This window comes from Sabethes cyaneus, chromosome 2 (genome assembly GCF_943734655.1).
Source record: "Sabethes cyaneus chromosome 2, idSabCyanKW18_F2, whole genome shotgun sequence".
Lineage (NCBI taxonomy): Eukaryota > Metazoa > Arthropoda > Insecta > Diptera > Culicidae > Sabethes > Sabethes cyaneus.
Window position 1 is genome coordinate 199,461,442 of NC_071354.1, and position 19,251 is coordinate 199,480,692.

Genomic DNA, 19,251 nt, shown 5'->3' on the forward strand with positions numbered 1-19,251 from the left:
ACGTCCATAAGACTTGATCCTTCTTTATCGACAGACTTCGCAGTTGGTTTTAAGAGTACAGGCCAATTACGGAGCTAGTGAAACGATCCTACTGACGCTAGCAGCACCATCCGGAGTTCCGGAACATACGACAACTGGGTTGTTACACCAGCATCGTACCTCAAAGCTGGACTAAAGTTAATTTCTGGATGCCGTCGGAATCAAACCGATTTTTTTTCGCCATAACAAAGCAATTTTCCCGAGGAATCCTATGCGGCAGGCTGTTTGTTTATCAACAATTTTTTAATGTTTGAACCTAACTAAAGACATGTTACCCTAATTGTCCCAATGTAAAACTGCGCCTGGCTACAATGGATTTTTTTTCCTCCAAAAGCAAGACATTTTGATAAACTTTCTAATGGTTTGGTATTTGTTCTCAAAGCTTGATATTTTCATTTTTATTTGTTTTTCTTTCAGTTTTGATCGAATAGGGATCATTTTACTCTAATTTTCTGACGCAACTTGTAAAAATTAAGGTATAACTTCGTTTGTTGTCATAATCAAATCCCTTACTAATCGGGTACACCAGATTTTGGAACACATTTTTGAAAGAAAAAGTGCAGATTTCTTACCACTTCCAGTACAGATAAATATATGGCAATGCTTTTTGGGCTTAGCCATGGATTTGAACTTCAACTTGGGTTTAGTTGGATTTAGACTTAGACATGCACATTGCCTTGGCTATGCGATGACTGGTCAACCTCCATCTCTTGAATGTTCCACTCTTACCGAATTGTCATCTCTATATGACAAGACGTTTGTCGAAATCACAGTTAAAAGACTACCTAGAAGTTGGGACTTTGTGAGGAAAATATATGTAAAACTTACAGCTTCATAAATATTATCAATTTTCGTTGTTTATCAATTAAGACGCACGTAGTCTTACGTTAAATAGATTGATTTAACCCGACTGATTCTAGATATACAGAGCTTTTATATGTCTGTACACCGAGAAAGAATTGTTCGTTCATTCCATTGTTCATAAATGCATAGTTTGGTGATTGTCAGTTCAACACGAGTCATTTCACGCCAACAAGGGGTAATTGACTTTCTCGGATTTGAACCAAATTTTGGAAGATTATTTAGGCCTCTCTTTTGCTTATATCTCCGGAAATGCTAGGTGCAAAACAAATACTTTTTTAAACAATTTTCAAACAAAATCTCAAAATCTGAACTCGTAAAAAACTGTGTGCAAAAACTGTTGACAGCATTACACACTTAGAAACCTCCAGTTTTACAATCACCGATTCTGCCTAATCCTTCAAATATTGACAAAATATTACACCAAAAACCCCAATCTCTCCTCGGGGATCCACCGGATTCATCAGCCCGGGATTGCAACATTGAGTCAGTGTGCGCACAGCATAGGGTTTAGCATGCTCTTTTCAATCGCAATCGAATGCATACGGTTAAAACCTGTTCTCCTAGTTGAGTGCATTGGCAGGGGCGGGCGTGCGAACGAACGCGAAAGGTACAATATTTTTGTGTACCTTCCTTCAACTGCAGCAAGGCTTCATTTTATTCATATAAAAATATCGCCGATTGCTCCACAACTTTTGGCTGGCGGTGCGCTGCGCTTCACTTTGCCGCCAGGACTAGGAGGAGATCAACGCCGACAATTGGTCGAACATCATATAGCCTCACTCGCATCACAGACAGGCACAATGGCTTTTTGTTGCGATTGTCGATGTCCAAATGCCGAATACTGACTGCTGTTGTTGTTTATCAACATGTAGACGACTGCGGAAATAGGTTTAAGCACCGGTTGGTCGGTCGGACGTTTGGACCGGGCCGGACCGGTAGTGTGCCACTTTAGGGCCGTTTTTGTTTTGCAGCCTGAAAGCTGTTGATTATCGCCGCTATTTTGATATGAATAGTTTGCCGGTTTTCCGGCAATTCGTGCAGCAGGCAGCAGCACACCGCACCGCAAACACCGGTTAGTCGGATTGTTGTTTAAGCATCGGTTCGAAGCGCAAGGGGGCACACAAGTGGATAATCGAATCAGTTTATATCATTTAGCACCCCGGACGCATACATAAAATATAAAAGAAGGGGTTGGTGAGGATTTTTCGGTAACGTGCGCCCCGCTAGCGTGGAGCGCGGCCGGCCGATCATACGCTTGATCTCGCGACGCGATCGGTTTCCTGTGCGACGTGCGAGTGCCGGTCCAAAACCAATCGCGGTTGCGGTTTTACGCCCCACCGAAGCCGGCCGGCTGCCGGTCGGCCAGCTGGCTGGTATGGCTGACAGGGATGATGATGATGTTATTGAATGAGCATGAGCGCGGTTTACGAACTGCCGTTGATCGACATCTCCAGTGTTGAATGAAGCGCGAAACACATTTATTTTATAGTAAGAGCGTACTGAATGGAAACAGCTGAAAATAAAATTTGATAGCGTAAAATTCCCTCCCGGTTTGGGTAGGTGACTGTGTATGTGTATCGATTAAATGCATATCGGTTTTATCAATTAAAATATTTATCTTGCAGGCAGGCAGGCGGGCAAGCTGCTGCTTTATAGTCTGCCACAGTTACGAAGTTACCGCTCAGTGAGCCATAGTCACATCACAGCATGTTAAATTGGCTACTCAACGTCGTACATGCCGGTACAACCACAATTCCACACCTCACTGTGTGTGGGTGATTGCTGAAGCTTACACATCAATTGAAAATGTGTCATCCTAGTGTCCGCTTTCAACCCAACTCCCACCCAACCTTCCCTGGCTGGTCTAGAGAAGATAAATATTGCCAAATTGAAAACGGTTCATTAAAGCGCGACTAGCACCGCGGAATCGCAGGTTATTTGTTTAAATTAGAATGTTTATTTGCTGAGTATACTGCTTTTGAGTTTTTTTCTTCTATATTTTCACATACTCACAACATTGTTGTTGATGCTTCGAGTGTGTTTACTTACGACAGTGCTGAGAAGGCTTTCTCATGAAATGGCACTCGACCGATTTTTTTTTTTTTTGCTTATTTGAACAGTGGGCCCGAAGTGGTGGTGAGTGATCTCCAGCAATGTGTCACTGCGCGAGTGTACATTGTTTGTCTACTCGTCACATAATCAAATCAATCGTAACATGCTTGTTGAAGTACGGGTTCCACTTTTAAAAAGGTTACTAAGTGTGGACAGCATTTTGTGGGACCTTCAGGAATAAGTTTGTGTTTATCTCTAACAAAGCTGTTCTGATGATGGGGACGTTCATCAATTAAAAAGGAAAACACTAATCGGATCCTCGTACATTTGCCTAAAACATTTTCGTTTTGTGTTTATACTAATCAAAACAGCTAAAGGCACCCACCCAACGGGTGAATTGTAGTTTAGATTAGGAAAGCCTTAGCTAAATATAATCAATCCTTGGCAAACAGGGTCATCCATTTTCCTCTTGGAATCTGACCCAACCTACTGTCCGTCCATTCGCTGCTTTCAACAACCCACAAATAGACGACCCCTGCCAAAGTAGAGAAGTATACAGCCGGCAATGACGTTGCTGCTCTATCATCGTAATAATAATATTCCACGATGACTCTGCCTCTTTAGACGGGGCCCCATCTTTCCAATCTGCAAATCACATGTACCTACCAGTACAGTGTTACCAGCAACATCAGCACAATGGCCGGCGCACCCATCATCGTAACACCATTTTCGATACACACAATGTAATGCCGCACCCGGATTTTTCAGATCAAATTTCTATTGTCGGAAGGACTTTGCTAACCTTTAGAGCCGATAGAATGTAAATTTAAAAACTGCTGGCACCTAGCGTTCCCATTACATTACCTTAAAAATAAATTAGTGTACACGGGAGACAAGTTTTGCGCTATTTTTAAGCGATTTTCTTTCGAAAATTAAGCACCTTATGATTCCAAAACAAGGTTACTACTTGGTTTCTCACGAGCATTTGGGAATTTATCGAATATAAATAAAAAATAATCGATCTAAATATCATTACTTTCTGTGTTATTCAAGTTACTTTAAAGGCGTGAATTTTTAATTAATTAAAATAGAAAGATCAAGAAAACGTTAAACTTAAAACATGAGATGACGACTTATTTGGAAATCCAACGTGGCGAATTACATTTTACAATTACAATTACAATTACACTGCAATATGAACTTTACTGGAGCCGGAGCTAATATAGCTATTTATCCCACTCATAAAACATCTGTCATAAAACATATTTGACGCTATTTTCAACGGTCATTCTAGACGGTAACTGTGGTTCAACATTTGACATGAAAGACGCCGCGATATGGCCTGTTTGAGAGCAGCAATTGACGTGGGAAGTCAAAATTCGATGTTTAATGCCATTTTATAACCCAAGCTGGCGTCGAATGAATCAGCTAATTGTACGAACCCGAAAATATAGGCTCTTTTGTAACAAGAATTGATGTCAAAAGTCAAAATTTGATGTTTGGCGTCGATTTATAATCCAAGATGGCGGCCGGTGAATCACGAATCGTAAAATATTGACTGTTTTGAAACCGGGGTGGATTTGATCAATCATAAATTATTATTTCACGTCATTTTGAAACCCAAAATGGCAAATTATCATTGTGAAAAATGCATGAAACTTTCCTCGAGACTAAAAATAAACCACCATCCGCCATTCTGGATTCAAAAGTGCTGTGAAACATCGCTTTTTGATTTCCAACAGTCAAACCACTCGTTCTCCGAAAAAGTCAATACAATAATGTCGCTGCCACAATCGATCCAAATAACTCGTCGCCGTGGAAACTGTACCCAACAATGTTGCTAAAGTTTAAGCTTTTTTAGCAAAATTTGGTATTCACGCGATTATTTATAGGAAATTGGGAATTTAAGCAATGTGTTTACTCAAATGTAGGGGTTTTCTCAGTGGTTTTTACAAGACTTTCGATATTATCCCCAATCCACGCTCTCGATTAGTTGGTACCCGAATGTTTTACTAATTAAACTACTGCCGCACCCTTATATCAGGTAATCTAATATTCATTTTTTTGGTACTCCCAGTTCGATCACTCCACGTACCACACACTCCTCTCGACGACGATATTTATTTAGTAGATAGTAAATTTAGTAGAGTAGATAACAGTCAATCTTTTCGGCGGCAGAAACAAAAGAGCAATCATTCAAATAATAATTATCGTCGAGGCGAGGGTATTGAACTACCTAATATAAGGGTGTGGCAGTAGTTTAATAAGTAAAACATTCGGGTATCAACTGAAAGAGCGTGGATGCGAACCCAACCTACCTTTGAACGATCCAACATATTCAAGGACTATGCATCGAAATTTTCTGATTCATCCAATTTATCATTCTTCGCACCAGATACTTCCTTACTCCCCAAAAAAGAGTTTACATCACGACCGCGCATAGAGTACGTAAAACCAAAAGGCACCTTCAATTTTGCTCATGTTTTTATTTCCAACCCCTGTTTAATTTTGTTTAGGCCATTGCAAATCAATTTCAAAGTTTTTGTCAGATTTTGTCAGGTAGATTTTTGGAAAATTTTGAAATGAAAAATAACAACGTATTTATTAAAAGCAAGAATAGATTTGGTTTTCACGTTTAAACTTTAAGTAAAAATGCGAAAAATCCATATTTTTTTGCTCGATTAAAAAATTCTCTTTGTTTTTTTTTCGCCCCCCCCCCCCCCCCCCTTCAGTGGCCCAACACCGGAGGGACAAAAACTTTTTTAAAGATTTGTAATGGCCTCACTTACTAGCTGTAACTGATCCTGCACGATGCCGCTCACCTTCTTGTTTTTAATCCAGAAATTTTCATCGCCTGGATGTCCTTTTCTCTCTTGCCCGCTATCTCTCTTTTGTCTCAGAGCCACTTGTACATCTGTTTTCTTTCCAAAAATCCCTTTAATGCAAAAAAGTCTCTTGTCTTCCAGCCAATTGTTCATCTGTTATCGATCCGAAAATTCGCATAATGCAAGAGAAACAAAGCTTTGTTTCTTTATTTGGAATTCTCCTCCTTGCCAGGGAACCCCTTTCTTTTTGTATGCTCTCCTATGCTAATTTTTTTATGTCGAAACATACATGTTACGTCAAATTTCTGTTTCATTTGTACGGGAGCGGTCTTGAACTATCATAAGAACCTTTCGACCCCAAAAACCGCTGTAGACAAATTTCCACGCCGATCGGTTCAGTAGTTTCCGAGTCTATAACGGGCAAACAGACAAACAGAAATTCATATTCATAGGTATTTAGGGCGTCTCGAAGGTGTATTTCGTCATCTTTATGAGCAAAACCTTCACATTTATTTTCTTAGTCAAATATTGGGCTGCGAACATTAAAAAAGTCAAGTTTTAATCAAGTCGAAAAGATTCAACAGCTTGATTGTTTTAGTGTTTGCATGCTTACACTTGATTAGGAAAATTAACGTTAACGTTTTGCTCCGAAGATGACCAAACAAGCCTTCGAAACGTCAGCTGAATGTTTGTAAAAAAATTTTATTGGTTAATATTCTTATTCTAACTTGCATTCATATTCTTATTCTTATCTGCTTTTGATTGATATTTTTCGATGAAATATATATTACATTTTTATTCTTATTCTTGATCTTAGGTGTACACTTTTAAATGATTCTTCCCGTAAATATATACCACAATAGATCTATATGCTGGTCGCAGTGGTCTAGTCTCCTATAAACAACCCGTAAGTAGGTCGGATTTAGCTAAAGCTAGGTTGAAACAACTCAAAATGCCCTTAAAGTGTACAAACTCAGATTTTGAGTAGTTTTTCAACCAAAAAAATGGTAGTAGGAACTTGAAGGTGCGTTATTTGTCACAGAGAATAATTCAATTATCGGTAGCAAGTAGCCAAAATTGGTTGAATTTTTTACCCAAAATTTGAGTTTCTACACTTTAAGGGCATTTTGAGTAGTTCCATCCTAGCTTTAACTAAATCCGACCTATTTACGGGTAGAATCATTCAAGAGTGTAGGCCTTAATTTTAGTTTTCGTCTTGGCTTCGGTTTGAGTTTTAATCTTGATCTTGATCTTGGTTTTGGACTTGGCCTTATCGTCGTTCTCAGTCTCGATTTCGGTCTTGTTCTTGGTCTTGGTTTTGGCTTAGGTCTTGGTCTTGGCCTTGGTGTTAGTCTAGATCTCGGTCTTGGGTTTGGGCTTGGTCTTCGTCTTTGCCTTGGCTTGGGTCTTGGTCTTGGTTTTAGTATTGATTTTGGTCTCGCCTTGGTGTTGGTCTTGGTCTCAGTCTCGGTTTCGGTCTTAGTTTTGGCTTGGGTCTTGGTCTTAATCTTAGTTGTCGTCTTGGTCTTGGCTTGGGTCTTGGTCTTAGTTTTTGTCTTGACCTTGGCTTGGGTCTTGATCTTGATTTTAGTTTTGATCTTGGTCCTAGACTCAGTCTCGATCGCGGTCTCGTTCTTGGTCTTGGTCTTGACCTTGGTGTTAGTCTTGGTCTCGATCTTCAGTTTGGCCTTGGTTTTCGTCTTTGCTTGGCTTGGTCTTGGTTTTAGCCTTGGTCTTAGTCTTGGTGTTACTCTTAGTCTTGGTCGTGGGCTTGAGCTTGGGCATGATCTTGGTCTTCGTCTTGGTTTATTCTTGGTCTTGGTCTCACCTCGGTGTTGGTTTGGTGGGTCTTGATGTTGGGTTTAGTCTTAGTTTTGACTTGGGTCTTTGCCTTGATCTTGGCTTGGCTTGGCTAAGTCTTGGTCTTGGTTTGGGTCTTGGTTTTAGTTTTTGTCTTGACCTTGGCTTTGGGCTGGATCTTGATCTTGGTTTTGATCTTGGTCTTGGTCTTGTTGTCGTTCTCAGTCTCGATCTCGGTCTTGTTCTCTGTCTTGATCTTAGTTTTAGTGTTGGTCTTAGCCTGGATGTTAGTCTTGGTCTAGGTCTTGGGTTTAAGTTTAGGTTTGGGCTTAGTCTTCGTCTTCATCTTGGGTTGGGTCTTGGATTAAGTCATGGCCTTCGTTTTGGTTTGGATCTCGATTTTGGCTGATTCTTAGCCCTGGCCTTGGTTTCGCCTTGGTGTTGATCTTAGTTTCAGTCTCGATCTTGGTCTTGGTTTTGGTTTGGGTCTTGGTCTTGACCTTGGGCTAAGTGTTAGTCTATGTCTAGGTCTTGGGCCTGGACCTAGTCTTCCAGCCTTGGCTTGGATCTCGATCTTGGTATTGATCTTGGTTTTATGCTTAGTCTCGATCTTGGTTTTAGTCTTAGTGTTGACCTGAGTATTAGTCTTGGTCTAGGTCTTAGGTTTGGTGTTGGCCTTGGTCTTGGCTTGGGTTTTGGTATAGTCATAGCCTTAGTATTGGTTTCAGTCTCGGTCTTGGTCTAGGCTTGGAGCTTTATCTTGGTTTATTCTTGGTCCTGGTTTGGTCTCGCCTTTGTGTTGGTATTGGTCTCAGTCGCGGTGTTGGTGTTGGTTTGGGCCTTGGTGTTTATCTTGATTTATCTCTTGATATTGGCCTGGATCATAGCCTTGGTGTTAGTCTTAGTCTTGGTCTAGGTCAGTGATGGCCAAACCACGGCCCACGACATAATTCGTGCGGCCCACGGGCTGATTTGAGGGATCGTGGACTTATGAGTACATTTTTCGATGGCACTTAGTTTAGTCGTAAAACCTCGTGCAAGTTGTGGATCTGCATGCTTTCCGGTTTAAATCTTGTGGTGATTTCTAGAAAATGATTTTTGATGCCGCATGTTTAACGTTTTGTTATGCGCAGGTATGGTCAGAGGTTATTGCGGCCCGCGGCATTCATGAGACGATCTGATTTGGCCCGTACCATACCTATGCCTGGGCACCACTGGTCTAGGTCTTGGGTATTGTGTTGGTTTTAGTTTTGGTCTAGGTCTTGGTCTTGGTGCAAAGCTTGGTACTTTATTCAAATTCGCTTGTAATCATTGAACTGATTTACAGGTTACTGGTGGGTTGATTTTGCTGCGCACAATACACCTATTCACCTTATATTAGTTTATTTATATTTACTTTATATCATTGTACTATTCACTCTACTCCTGTTATGCATGAAAATCCGCTTTGTAGCACTACCCAACGGAGACGGTATTAGCTCAATGCTATTTTAACTTTAATATGAACACTTTGAATTTCTATTCAAACTTACTTTGTTTTGTTTTTATCCCTCACGAGAACCAAGGTGCAAGTTTTTGTTGTCCAGGTCACAGCCATTTCCCTATTTAACTGTATTGACACTTGATTAGGAAAATTAACGTTAATGTTTTGCTCCGAAGATGACCAAAGAAGCCTTCGAAGCGTTATTTGACTGTATTGACGTTCATTTATCATTGAGTTATAATGGCAGGCGCATCGGTGCCACATCAGTCTTGGGTTTGGTCTTGGTCTTGGCGTCGATCTCAATCTCGTTCTAGGTCTTGGTCTTGGCCTTAGCCGTTGGTCTTGGTATCTGTCTTGGTTCCGATCTCGGGGTTCGTCTTGATTTCGGTCTCGGTCTTGCATTTAGTCAGAAAAGCTGAAGAAATTATGAAATAAATAAATAATCTGAAAGACCTACTACGACTATTGAGTCAGGTCATTGCCATGAAGTAAAAGTTTTTTTCTCTTCATGCAACAAACTGCCTAGTGTGTATACACATTATAATAATCCAGTCAAACATTTTTCAAATATCTTAATAATTCAAACAAATTAACTAAACAGAGCTCAAACCGGACAACAAAGTCGGTGACACCGGTGACGGCGGTGTTAGACCAAATAAATTCCAAAGATTTATAATCATTTATCTTTGCGACACTGATTCGTTCGATCGTCGCTCACTTCTTGGCTCCTCCCAGTTTGCCGCACCGGCTCTACTAATGTGTTGTCGCAGTTCGCTTGCTTACATAGTAGCACACAGCAGTAGAACAGCGCTGCTCAAAACTGTGTCGCCCGTATATTTTTGTATAAACACTATAAATCACTACAAAATAAAGACGAGCCAACACTGACTGGCTAGCAATTGTAGCCAGCAACCGGCAGCAACACACCGAAGGCCGCAGGAGAAAAGATTGCCGCAAAAGACGCCATCTTGCCTGCCTGGCTGGCTGGCCTGGCATGGGCGAAAAAAAATGCGAAAATTGATCGCCAGGAAAATTAATGTTCCGTGAAAGTCATACTCGCCAATATTCGACGCAGAGCGTAACACACAAACACGCAGCAAGTTTTGCGTGACAGTGACGTCTTGCTCGCTTGCTTGCTTGCTTACTTACTTGCTTGCTTGCTTGCAGCACTGCTTGCTTTTAGTGCTTTTGTGTATGAGAAAAGACGGCGACGACCGCGTGATGACTCCGCTCCTAGACGTTCACCTCGCTCTCTAGCTATTCACTCGCTAGTCAATTGCTCGGCAAGATAACGGATGAATAATCACGATAATTAGGAGTCTTTTTTTCCCTCTGCCCCCTATACTTACTGTACACATTATGCGTTATTCTCTATCTCTCCTTCTCTCTGAACCTCACTTCCAAGCTCTGTACTTATCGGTAATGAATTGTTATTAATGCCATTAATTAGTATTACTATTATTAGGTACTATCTTTACATGCAGGTTCACTGCTGGTATTCTCGTTCACACAGAGAAAAACGAGCAAATCGATCGCACTTCTCTTGTACTTCTTGCCTGTGCCCGCGGGGCTGCTGACTGGCTGCTGGCTGCATTCAAGTCAAACCAAAAACGTGTATAAAAGCGAGATGTTATTATAATCATAAATTACCTCGCTAAAACCATTAATTTCTATTTGAGTAACGGCGAAACTGGGAATTTTATTACTAACGCAGAAATGTTTTACGATTCAACGCATTGAAACTTTTCGCATTTAATTTCGTATCGCCTTCGGGCTGAGTCTATTTTAGTTTGATCTTCATCTGACTTTAACGAGATAGATCACGGAACAAACGCGCTGCTCCTGGGCTGGCAATCAAATCTCTACATTGTATGTGAAATTATTACCAGCCAGTTTCTTTCAATGAAAATGAAAGGTTGTTGTGAAACAATTTCAGTGGCTGAGCCACTAAACAATGTATTAATCTAGATAGCCGCCGCGCTCACTTAAACGGCTGGAAATGGAAAAAGCATAAATGCTAAACTATAAACCCATAAATCACCTTTCACTTTAATCAACGTTTAGCGAATGTTGTCTAGATTGTTTTGGGGGTGTTGAGCTACCTCAACTTCTTCGCCCAGCTAAGCCGCTGTTGACGACCGGTGCGGCGCGGTGGGTCCCTTGGCTGAGTAAAAATTTATCATCACCCGCACCGCTGCGGTGCGGTGCGGTGCGGTGTGGGGTGCGGTGGCTAATCGCGATGGCATTCTTCCGTATGCTCACGGGCGAAAAAAATGTAAACAACAAAGCCGGAACGTAGGTATTCGACGGGAAAAGAGCCGCCACATATAGAGGAGAAGAAGACGAAGAAAACAAGACCTCGGACGGTTGTCCCAGCGGGAAAATTTACGACCGATGAATCATGCGGCTAGATGTGGTGGTTGGTTGTTGCTATCATGGTTCAGGAAAATTCGTTTTAATGTGCGCACGATGGTAAATGTAACGTAAACAAACCGAAGGAAAAAAAAGCTTCAGGAAAGCCAGGAGGGTACCTTTCTTGTCGTGTTTCTGTCGTCGCTCGGCGGTTGAAATTTTACGAGTTCTCTTTGCGTCCTGCGTTGTTGTGTCAACGGATAACAAACACAACCTACAACGCGACTGTGGGCTTCGTTGTTATCCTATTCTGTACATTTATCAGTGCGAACGACCCCGGTTTTTGTGTTTTTTCGGAACTGAAAATTAAATTGCTGCTTGATTATAACTTTATACCTACCGTGATTTTCAACTAAAATACTAAGTCAACCCATTTTTTCTCTTTTATTCTTGCAGAGTGGACGCGGTCGTAAGGCGTTGAGTCTCGGTGCGACACCGAAGAATCTTCCGCAGCAGAACACATCGGCCAGTCCGGCACCGGCATCGTTGCCACATCCGTCGCCCAACACCACCACAACCGGAGCGACCGGTCCCGTCGGGAATGTTGTCCAATCGAGCCAACTGGTGACCGTATCCGGGGCCCAGACAGGTGTTGTGCAGAATACGCTGCTGGTCAATAATAATAGCAACCAAGCCAGCGCACCGCCCCAGCAGGCACTGCAACAACAGCAACAGCAGCAGCAACAACAGCCGGTTTTGCCGCAACAGCAACAGCAGCATCAGCAGCACCACCACCATCAACAGCAAGTGCCAACCGGTGTAATCAAAGCCGAAGTAATGAAGGATCAGCCGCAACAACCGATGGTAAGTTTGATTTTCATTTTTTGCGAAACATTACGGCGATGCACGCCAAAAACCGGAACGGATTGATAGAAAACTTGTTCTTCAGGTGGGCTTCAAGTTTGCCACTTAGCAATATTCTCCGGGTTTGCTGCCCCCTCGATAAGGAAAGATAGAATCCGCACGGACCGCAATACTGTGTGCTTTCAATTAAAACTTCTGCTAGAGTACGCTGCTTTCGGTTGCGAATTAGTTGAGCGAATTGTTATGGCAATACTGGAAAATTTGCCGTTGAAGGGAATTGAATTGATTGTCCTAGTTGCGAGGTACTTATCGCCGACTAGTAAGAAGAAGGATTTTAATGAATAAACAAAATATCCGGGGTGTATTTTAATTTTGCTGAGTGCATTGTTTTACTATGGTTAGTAATTGGGTCGAGCATCGCAGTTAATTTTTTACGCCCAGTTAGGTTTCACAGATTCACAGATACGCGTATTTCGGCTACGGCTTCTAGCCTTCATCAGTGTGACAAAATTTGGATTGCATACTGCTGGAGGAGGCATGCATCAATGGAGGCCTCAATCAGTGTGTGAATATTCTCTTCTTTCTTACCGCAAATCAATTGTGGTACGCGCGGAATGGCATGTTACACCGTCTTGTCGAAATCACAGCTCTTCCACATTAAGGACAATCAATTGAAGTACAAAAAGGATGATAATAATGACCAGTGCTTATAAATCTCAGCACTGCAGCTCATGAATGAATTGTTTTGAAGGGTAGAAAACGGGGAAAGACAAACACTGCCAGCAGTTCAGTAGTCATGTTCATGGGCTGACGGCTGGTAAAAGCATACTACTAAGGTTTTTTATTCGCCCTTACCATGGCCCTGCTGTAGCGGTCACCGTTGACTGTTGCGTTCTAGCTGGCATCATTTTTGAAGAAAAACGCACCAGCCAGTCCCAAACAGTGACTTCCTGTGAGATAAAAGTGGTGCGCAAACGATCCTTGGTTATTCCAACTAGTTGTTCTGATGACTGTAGTCCAAACAGCGAAAAGTGGAAACTTTTCCCTAGCATCTTTTGTTTTCACTTTCTCAAATCAAATAATTATTTTTTTGTGTTAGGAAACGTAGGCATGGTTACTTTGGCAAAATTGAAGAAATTTTAAAAGCAAGTAAGTTTGCTGAAGAAATGACATTTCTATCTATCGGCTGCAGGGTTATGAAACATTTTCTTTTGACGTTAATATTTAAAAATTAGTTTTTTGTTCTTAACTTTTGTTAGTTGCATTTTACAAGAATACATTGTTCGAAGCACAAATCGAAGCACTCAAAACACACGTTTTTTCAGAAGGTCGCAAATACCTAAGGCCTTTCCTTGCAAAGTTATCGGATATTTATACTTTATTTTTGCCTAACTTTACGAGTCTATAGTATAGAATTGGGTTGACCTTGAAGCGTTGGTCAAATACTACAAACTTTTACAAACCGCCTAGTTAATTTCGAGGAACGATACTACCCAAGCAACAATGTGAGTTATATTATACTCTTATGGTGGTCTTCAAGACCAATTTGAGTCTTAAATGCCATCATAAGACTATAATAAAACCCAAATTGTTACCTGGGTAGTCTAACAAGCCAGTCATCGTAGGGTCAAAACTCAGCTGAGTGGTGCTGCTAGAGTCAGCTGGATCATTGCACTAACCCCGTAGTTATCCTATACTCTTATAACCGGCTGCGAAGTCTGTCGATAAAGAAGGGTCAAGTCTTAAAGACGTTTATAATCCAAGGTTTTGCTTTACGTATTTCGTCTACGACTTGCAGGCTTCATCAATGTCTCTTTTCAAACCTCTGAAGCCTGTTGTAGGCGAAATCTGTCGTGAATTAAATCAATAGTGGAATTTATCTGAAAAAAAATTATTTCATTGAATTTTTCATTTTCTGCTAAGCTGCTCTTAAAAAACCTTATTCATAATTTCGAGTCCAATGCGAAGACTAATTTCAAGTTCAACTTCAAGGCCAAATTCGCGTCTAATTTCAAGTGCAATTTCAAGCCCAATTTAAGTTCAATTTTAAGCCCGATTTCAAGTCTAATTTCAAATTAATTGCCACATTGAAATACACGTAGCTGTAAGATCGCTGTTAGTCGTAGTAGAAGATGGAGAAGATGATAGAAATTGCTCTAAACTTTCTAGTTTAACTGGTATTAAATTAGACTTGAAATCGGACATAAAATTGCAGTTAAAATCGGATTTGAAATTGGACTTAAATGTAGACCAATTTAGACTTAAAACTTTACTTTAATTAGAACTTGACATTAATTTTTTTAAAGGTAAAACTGTACTTAACATTGGGAGATGAATTTGGAATAATCCAAATTTGCACTTGAACTTTTACTTCGAATTGGGCTTAAAACTGTAAATTCAAGTCGTTTTTACGTGGTTTTTTTTGACGGGATTATTTTTACGCGAATTTCGGATGTTACGCGGTTTTGATTTACGAAAACTTTGAAATTTACGCATTTTTTACACCAATTTTGGAATTTACGCTGTTTTTTGTAATTTTCGGAATTTTCGCAGTTTTTCACGCGAACGCACAGTGGTCCAATCAGCGAAATACGTGATCGTGTGATATTGCGCCAAAACGTGAAGTTTTTCGCATATAGTGTCTTTAGGAACATTTCTTGGTATAACAAGCCCCTTCTTGTGAGAGAAATCTTTGGGTGATTAATTCCCTCAAAAGTGAGATAAACAAATTATTTTCTCGTACATTCGAGATACAGGTTTGGTACTTTCGGCAAAGTTGTAGTAAATATTAATGCAAACAACTTTGTCAAAGACACCAAACTTGTATCTCTTCATGGAAATTATCTATGAAGCGTTATTCGTGGACAAACCCTTCAAAACAGTTTTTAAACCCTGGCTTATTCTGGTTAACCTTTACGTGTTCATAGTGTTCTAGAAAGTTGTTTATCTTGCTAAAATCAACATTTTTGTAGAACATTATTATACGTGATTTTCTGCAGTTTCGGAGATTTTGAGCATTTTTGATGAAAAATAGTACTACTTTGAGCTTAAATATTTCCCAAGGTGGCAAATGGTGGCAGACCAAACAACTCGTACTTAAAAGTACAACAAAAAACCTTTAAAATCAAGTGTCAATTGACTGTATCTGTTTGTATCCTCAAAAGTTATAATAGTTTTAAAAATCCTTCACAGCCATGTTTATCGAACAATTAAAATGTACTTCGGATGCAATAAACGCCATTTTGTTTATTTTGACAATCTCTTTCTAACAAGTTGAGTTACCAGCAATTTTTTCGCCTATTTTCGAGTCGAAAATGAATGTAGACTCAAAATTATTTCACGCAATTTATAAGAAAATAGCTTCCAAATAACTAACTTAAGTCTATTTTGTTCGATGCTTTCGATTGATGTCTTTTCAAAAGATCCCACTCATAATGGGCTGGTACCAAATGGCCGAAACACAAATGGTCGAGTCACGAATGACCGAAATCCAAATGACCGAATTTCAACAACAGTCACAGAAGACCGAATTTTCTCGGAATGAGTTTTTAGTCTATTTAATTAGAAAACACGAATTGACAAGCAGTTAACAATTAACTTGACTCAAACAAAAAATAAAATAACCAACACATCTTTTTGTTGTACTTTCAAGTACGAGTTGTTTGATCTGCCACCATTTGCCACCTTGAGAAATATTTAAGCTCAAAGTAGTACTATTTTTCATCAAAAATGCTCAATATCTCCGAAACCTCAGAAAACCACGTATATCAATATTCTATAAAAACGTTTATTTTAGCCAGATAAACAACTTTCTAGAACACTATGAACACGTAAAAGTTGAACAGAATAACTCAGGGTTTAAAAACTGTTTTGAAGGGTTTGTCCATGAATAACGCTTCATAGATAATTTCCATGAAGAAATACAAGTATGGTGTCTTTGACAAAGTTGTTTGTATTGATATTTACTATAACTTTACCGAAAGTACTAAACCTGTATCTCGAATATACGAGAAAATAAATTTCGTATCTCACTTTTAAGGGAATTAATCACCCAAAGATTTCTCTCACAAGAAGGGGCTTGTTATACCAAGAAATGTTCCTAAAGACACTATATGCGAAAAACTTCACGTTTCGGGGCTATATCAAACGATCACGTATTTCGCTGATTGGACCACTGTGGAACGTCGGAATTTACATGGATTTTTTACGCTTTTTCTACGCAAATTTCGGAATTTGGAATTCATGCGGTTTTTTATGTTTTAAGTTTTTTAAGCGAATTTTAGAATTTATGCGTTTTTTTACGCGAATTTCGGAGTTTACACGGTTCTTTTACGCAAATCTCGAAATCTACGCCGATTATAGAATTTATGCGGTTTTTCACGTTGGGTTTGTACGCGTATTTTTTGAAATATACCTACGCGGTTTTTACGCGAATTTTAAAATTCACGCGGTTTTTTACGCGAATTTCAGCATTTACATAGATTTTTTACACAGTTTTTTCAATGCAAATTTCAGAATTTACGCGGTATTTACACTGTTCTTTTATGCAAATTTCGGAATTCACGCCAATTTTAGAATTTATGCGGTTTTTTACGCAGTTTTTATGTGCAAATTTTTAAATTTACGCGGCTTTTTACACGAATTTTAAAATTTGCGCGGTTTTTTACGCGAAATTCGGAATTTTTACGGTTTTTTTACGCGAATTGTGGAATTTACATTGATTTTGTCCGTGGTTTATTTACGCAAATTTCGGAATTTATGTCAACTTTGGAATTTACGCGGTTTTTTACGCGGTCTTTTACGCGAATTTTGGAATTTATGCGGTTTTTAACGCGAATTTTGGAATTTACGCAGATTTTTTTTTTACTCGGAACGTATCCTTCGCGTAAAACGCGACTTGAGTTGGTGTTACAATCAGTTTTATCAATTTTATAGAAAAAATAGGGTACGTACTCTAATGTGCTCCAACCTGATCATACAGGTAATTGGTAAAAACCGTTATTCTTAGTCCACATTCGCAATCGGCCTGGGAAATACGATTAGAACCACCACCATCAGAAGCTATCGACACAGCCACCATCGCTAGTTTTTCTTCATCGAACATCATCAGCTGGCTAGGCAAGTAATGACTTTTAAACACTACTTTTATTTAAAATGGTTTACTTTCGCGGTGCATTACGCTAACAATAGTAATCCAAAGAATACAGAATAGTAACAATTTTTGTAAAAACAACTATGAATTCTTTGGATTTTTTTGTTACTGGGCTTTAACCGCGGAACGGTCATTTACCCCAAATTCTTTGGATTGTATTTGATATTTGTGCATTTATAATTGTATCTTCACTTGATTGACACAACCACAGTTTGTTTGTAAATTAACAATCTACTTTTTTAAAGATGATTTGCATTCATGCTGGTGGAAACTATGCTTGAGCTGGTCCAATTTGCACCACTTTTCCTATAGACCAGAGACTTGTAAGTAACCCCACAAAAAGTGGTGGAATGGTGTGAAATCAAACGATCTAGGCGGCCAATTTACGGATCCAAAATGAGAGAAATTAATTGCTCTTCAATTGATTCATTGTTTCATAACCTGTGTGACAGATAGCGCCGTCCTGTTGAAACCTCATACCGGCCAGATCCAATGCTTACGTTTGGGTAAAAAAAAGTCCGATAGTGGACTCATAAATCGCACAAAACAATGCCTTTTTCCGGACGCTATGGTACATCTTGTATAGTATTGCTTGTATCACTACAAATGCGACAAATTTGTTTGTTACCGTATTTTTAAACAACCAGAAACTACCAACGAACACGGGTCGATGGTTTGATGTGGCTTGAACAGTTGTTCTCTCAATAGGTCGATTAGAAAACCAATAAAATGGACTAAGTTTGTGAGACACATTTTTTACAGAAGAAAAAATTCAGCTGCTTTGAAACACCCTCTAATAAAATCTTGAATGTATTTTTATGAGAGTATAAATTATAATTATTGAAATTATGTTTCGCGTTTTCAAGTTTTATTTCTACAAGCTTTTTCCGGATCGAAAACCCGAAAACGATTCTATCGTGTAGAGAACAAATCATGACTGCCCCGCGAGATAAGATTCGGCACGTTTCCTGTCCCTTTGCCGTTCGCCAACCTGACGTCAGCAACGGATACCACTATCGCTCGTATCTCATTATAATCTCCATTGTCCTCGTTAGCCGCCAGCCAACCAGCGAGCCAGCGAGCCGAGCCAACCAGCCGAGCACAGTTTATCGCTACTCTAGTTGACAAATATTTATTCTGTCCTTCCAATCCAAAACGGCCGGGTAGAGCAAACGGAAAAGTAAATATTATAGAATACACGCAACGGCAGCGTGAATCATTCGCGTGACCTGACTGCGCCGTTGCACTATGAGATATCAGGCGGACAAAAATCAGAAAACTGACTTTCATTAATCCTTTTAATGAAATTTTCTATTGATAGTAAACAATTCAATTAAGAAAAATCCAAAATAGCAAGTCTCTATACGATGTTGTTTTTGAGATAGAGGCTGTCAAAGTTGAAAAACGATATGACATATATGCTTTTTGCCATTAAAACACGTTTGGTTTTAAATCAATTTTTGAACACTATTTTCAAAGCTAAATCTTATGTATTATACATCATTAGAAAGGCAATGAATTGAGCTTTCCGCAAAACAAATGGTTTAGACAGCTAGAGTAAAAATAATAATCATAAAAAGAACGAGAAGAAGAAAAACATGGAAAAATAAGAGAATTTTTTGCTTTGTTAGACGAGAACTTTTTTTCTCCAGATATCTCCAGGTCAATTCCACATTCTGTGTTCAGTCTCAAGTATATACTATCAAATTATGAAAGAATTACGTGCCACCATGCGCCACTCTGCGAAATATAGTATTTTGAACATTTCTAGTCACTATGGGAGATTTCAAGACTAAATATATTTCCAGCGAATAACACAC

The 19,251-nt window shown here is 39.6% G+C and overlaps 1 protein-coding gene across 1 annotated transcript in view; it reads left to right on the forward strand.

Moving 5' to 3' along the window:
- Positions 1 to 19,251, forward strand: part of LOC128736530 (methylcytosine dioxygenase TET) — an 80,247-nt gene that overhangs the window by 32,571 nt on the left and 28,425 nt on the right. The window contains exon 4 of the mRNA XM_053831014.1: positions 11,872 to 12,279. Coding sequence (XP_053686989.1) covers positions 11,872 to 12,279 — 408 coding nt within the window. The remainder of the gene's footprint in view (positions 1 to 11,871; positions 12,280 to 19,251) is intronic.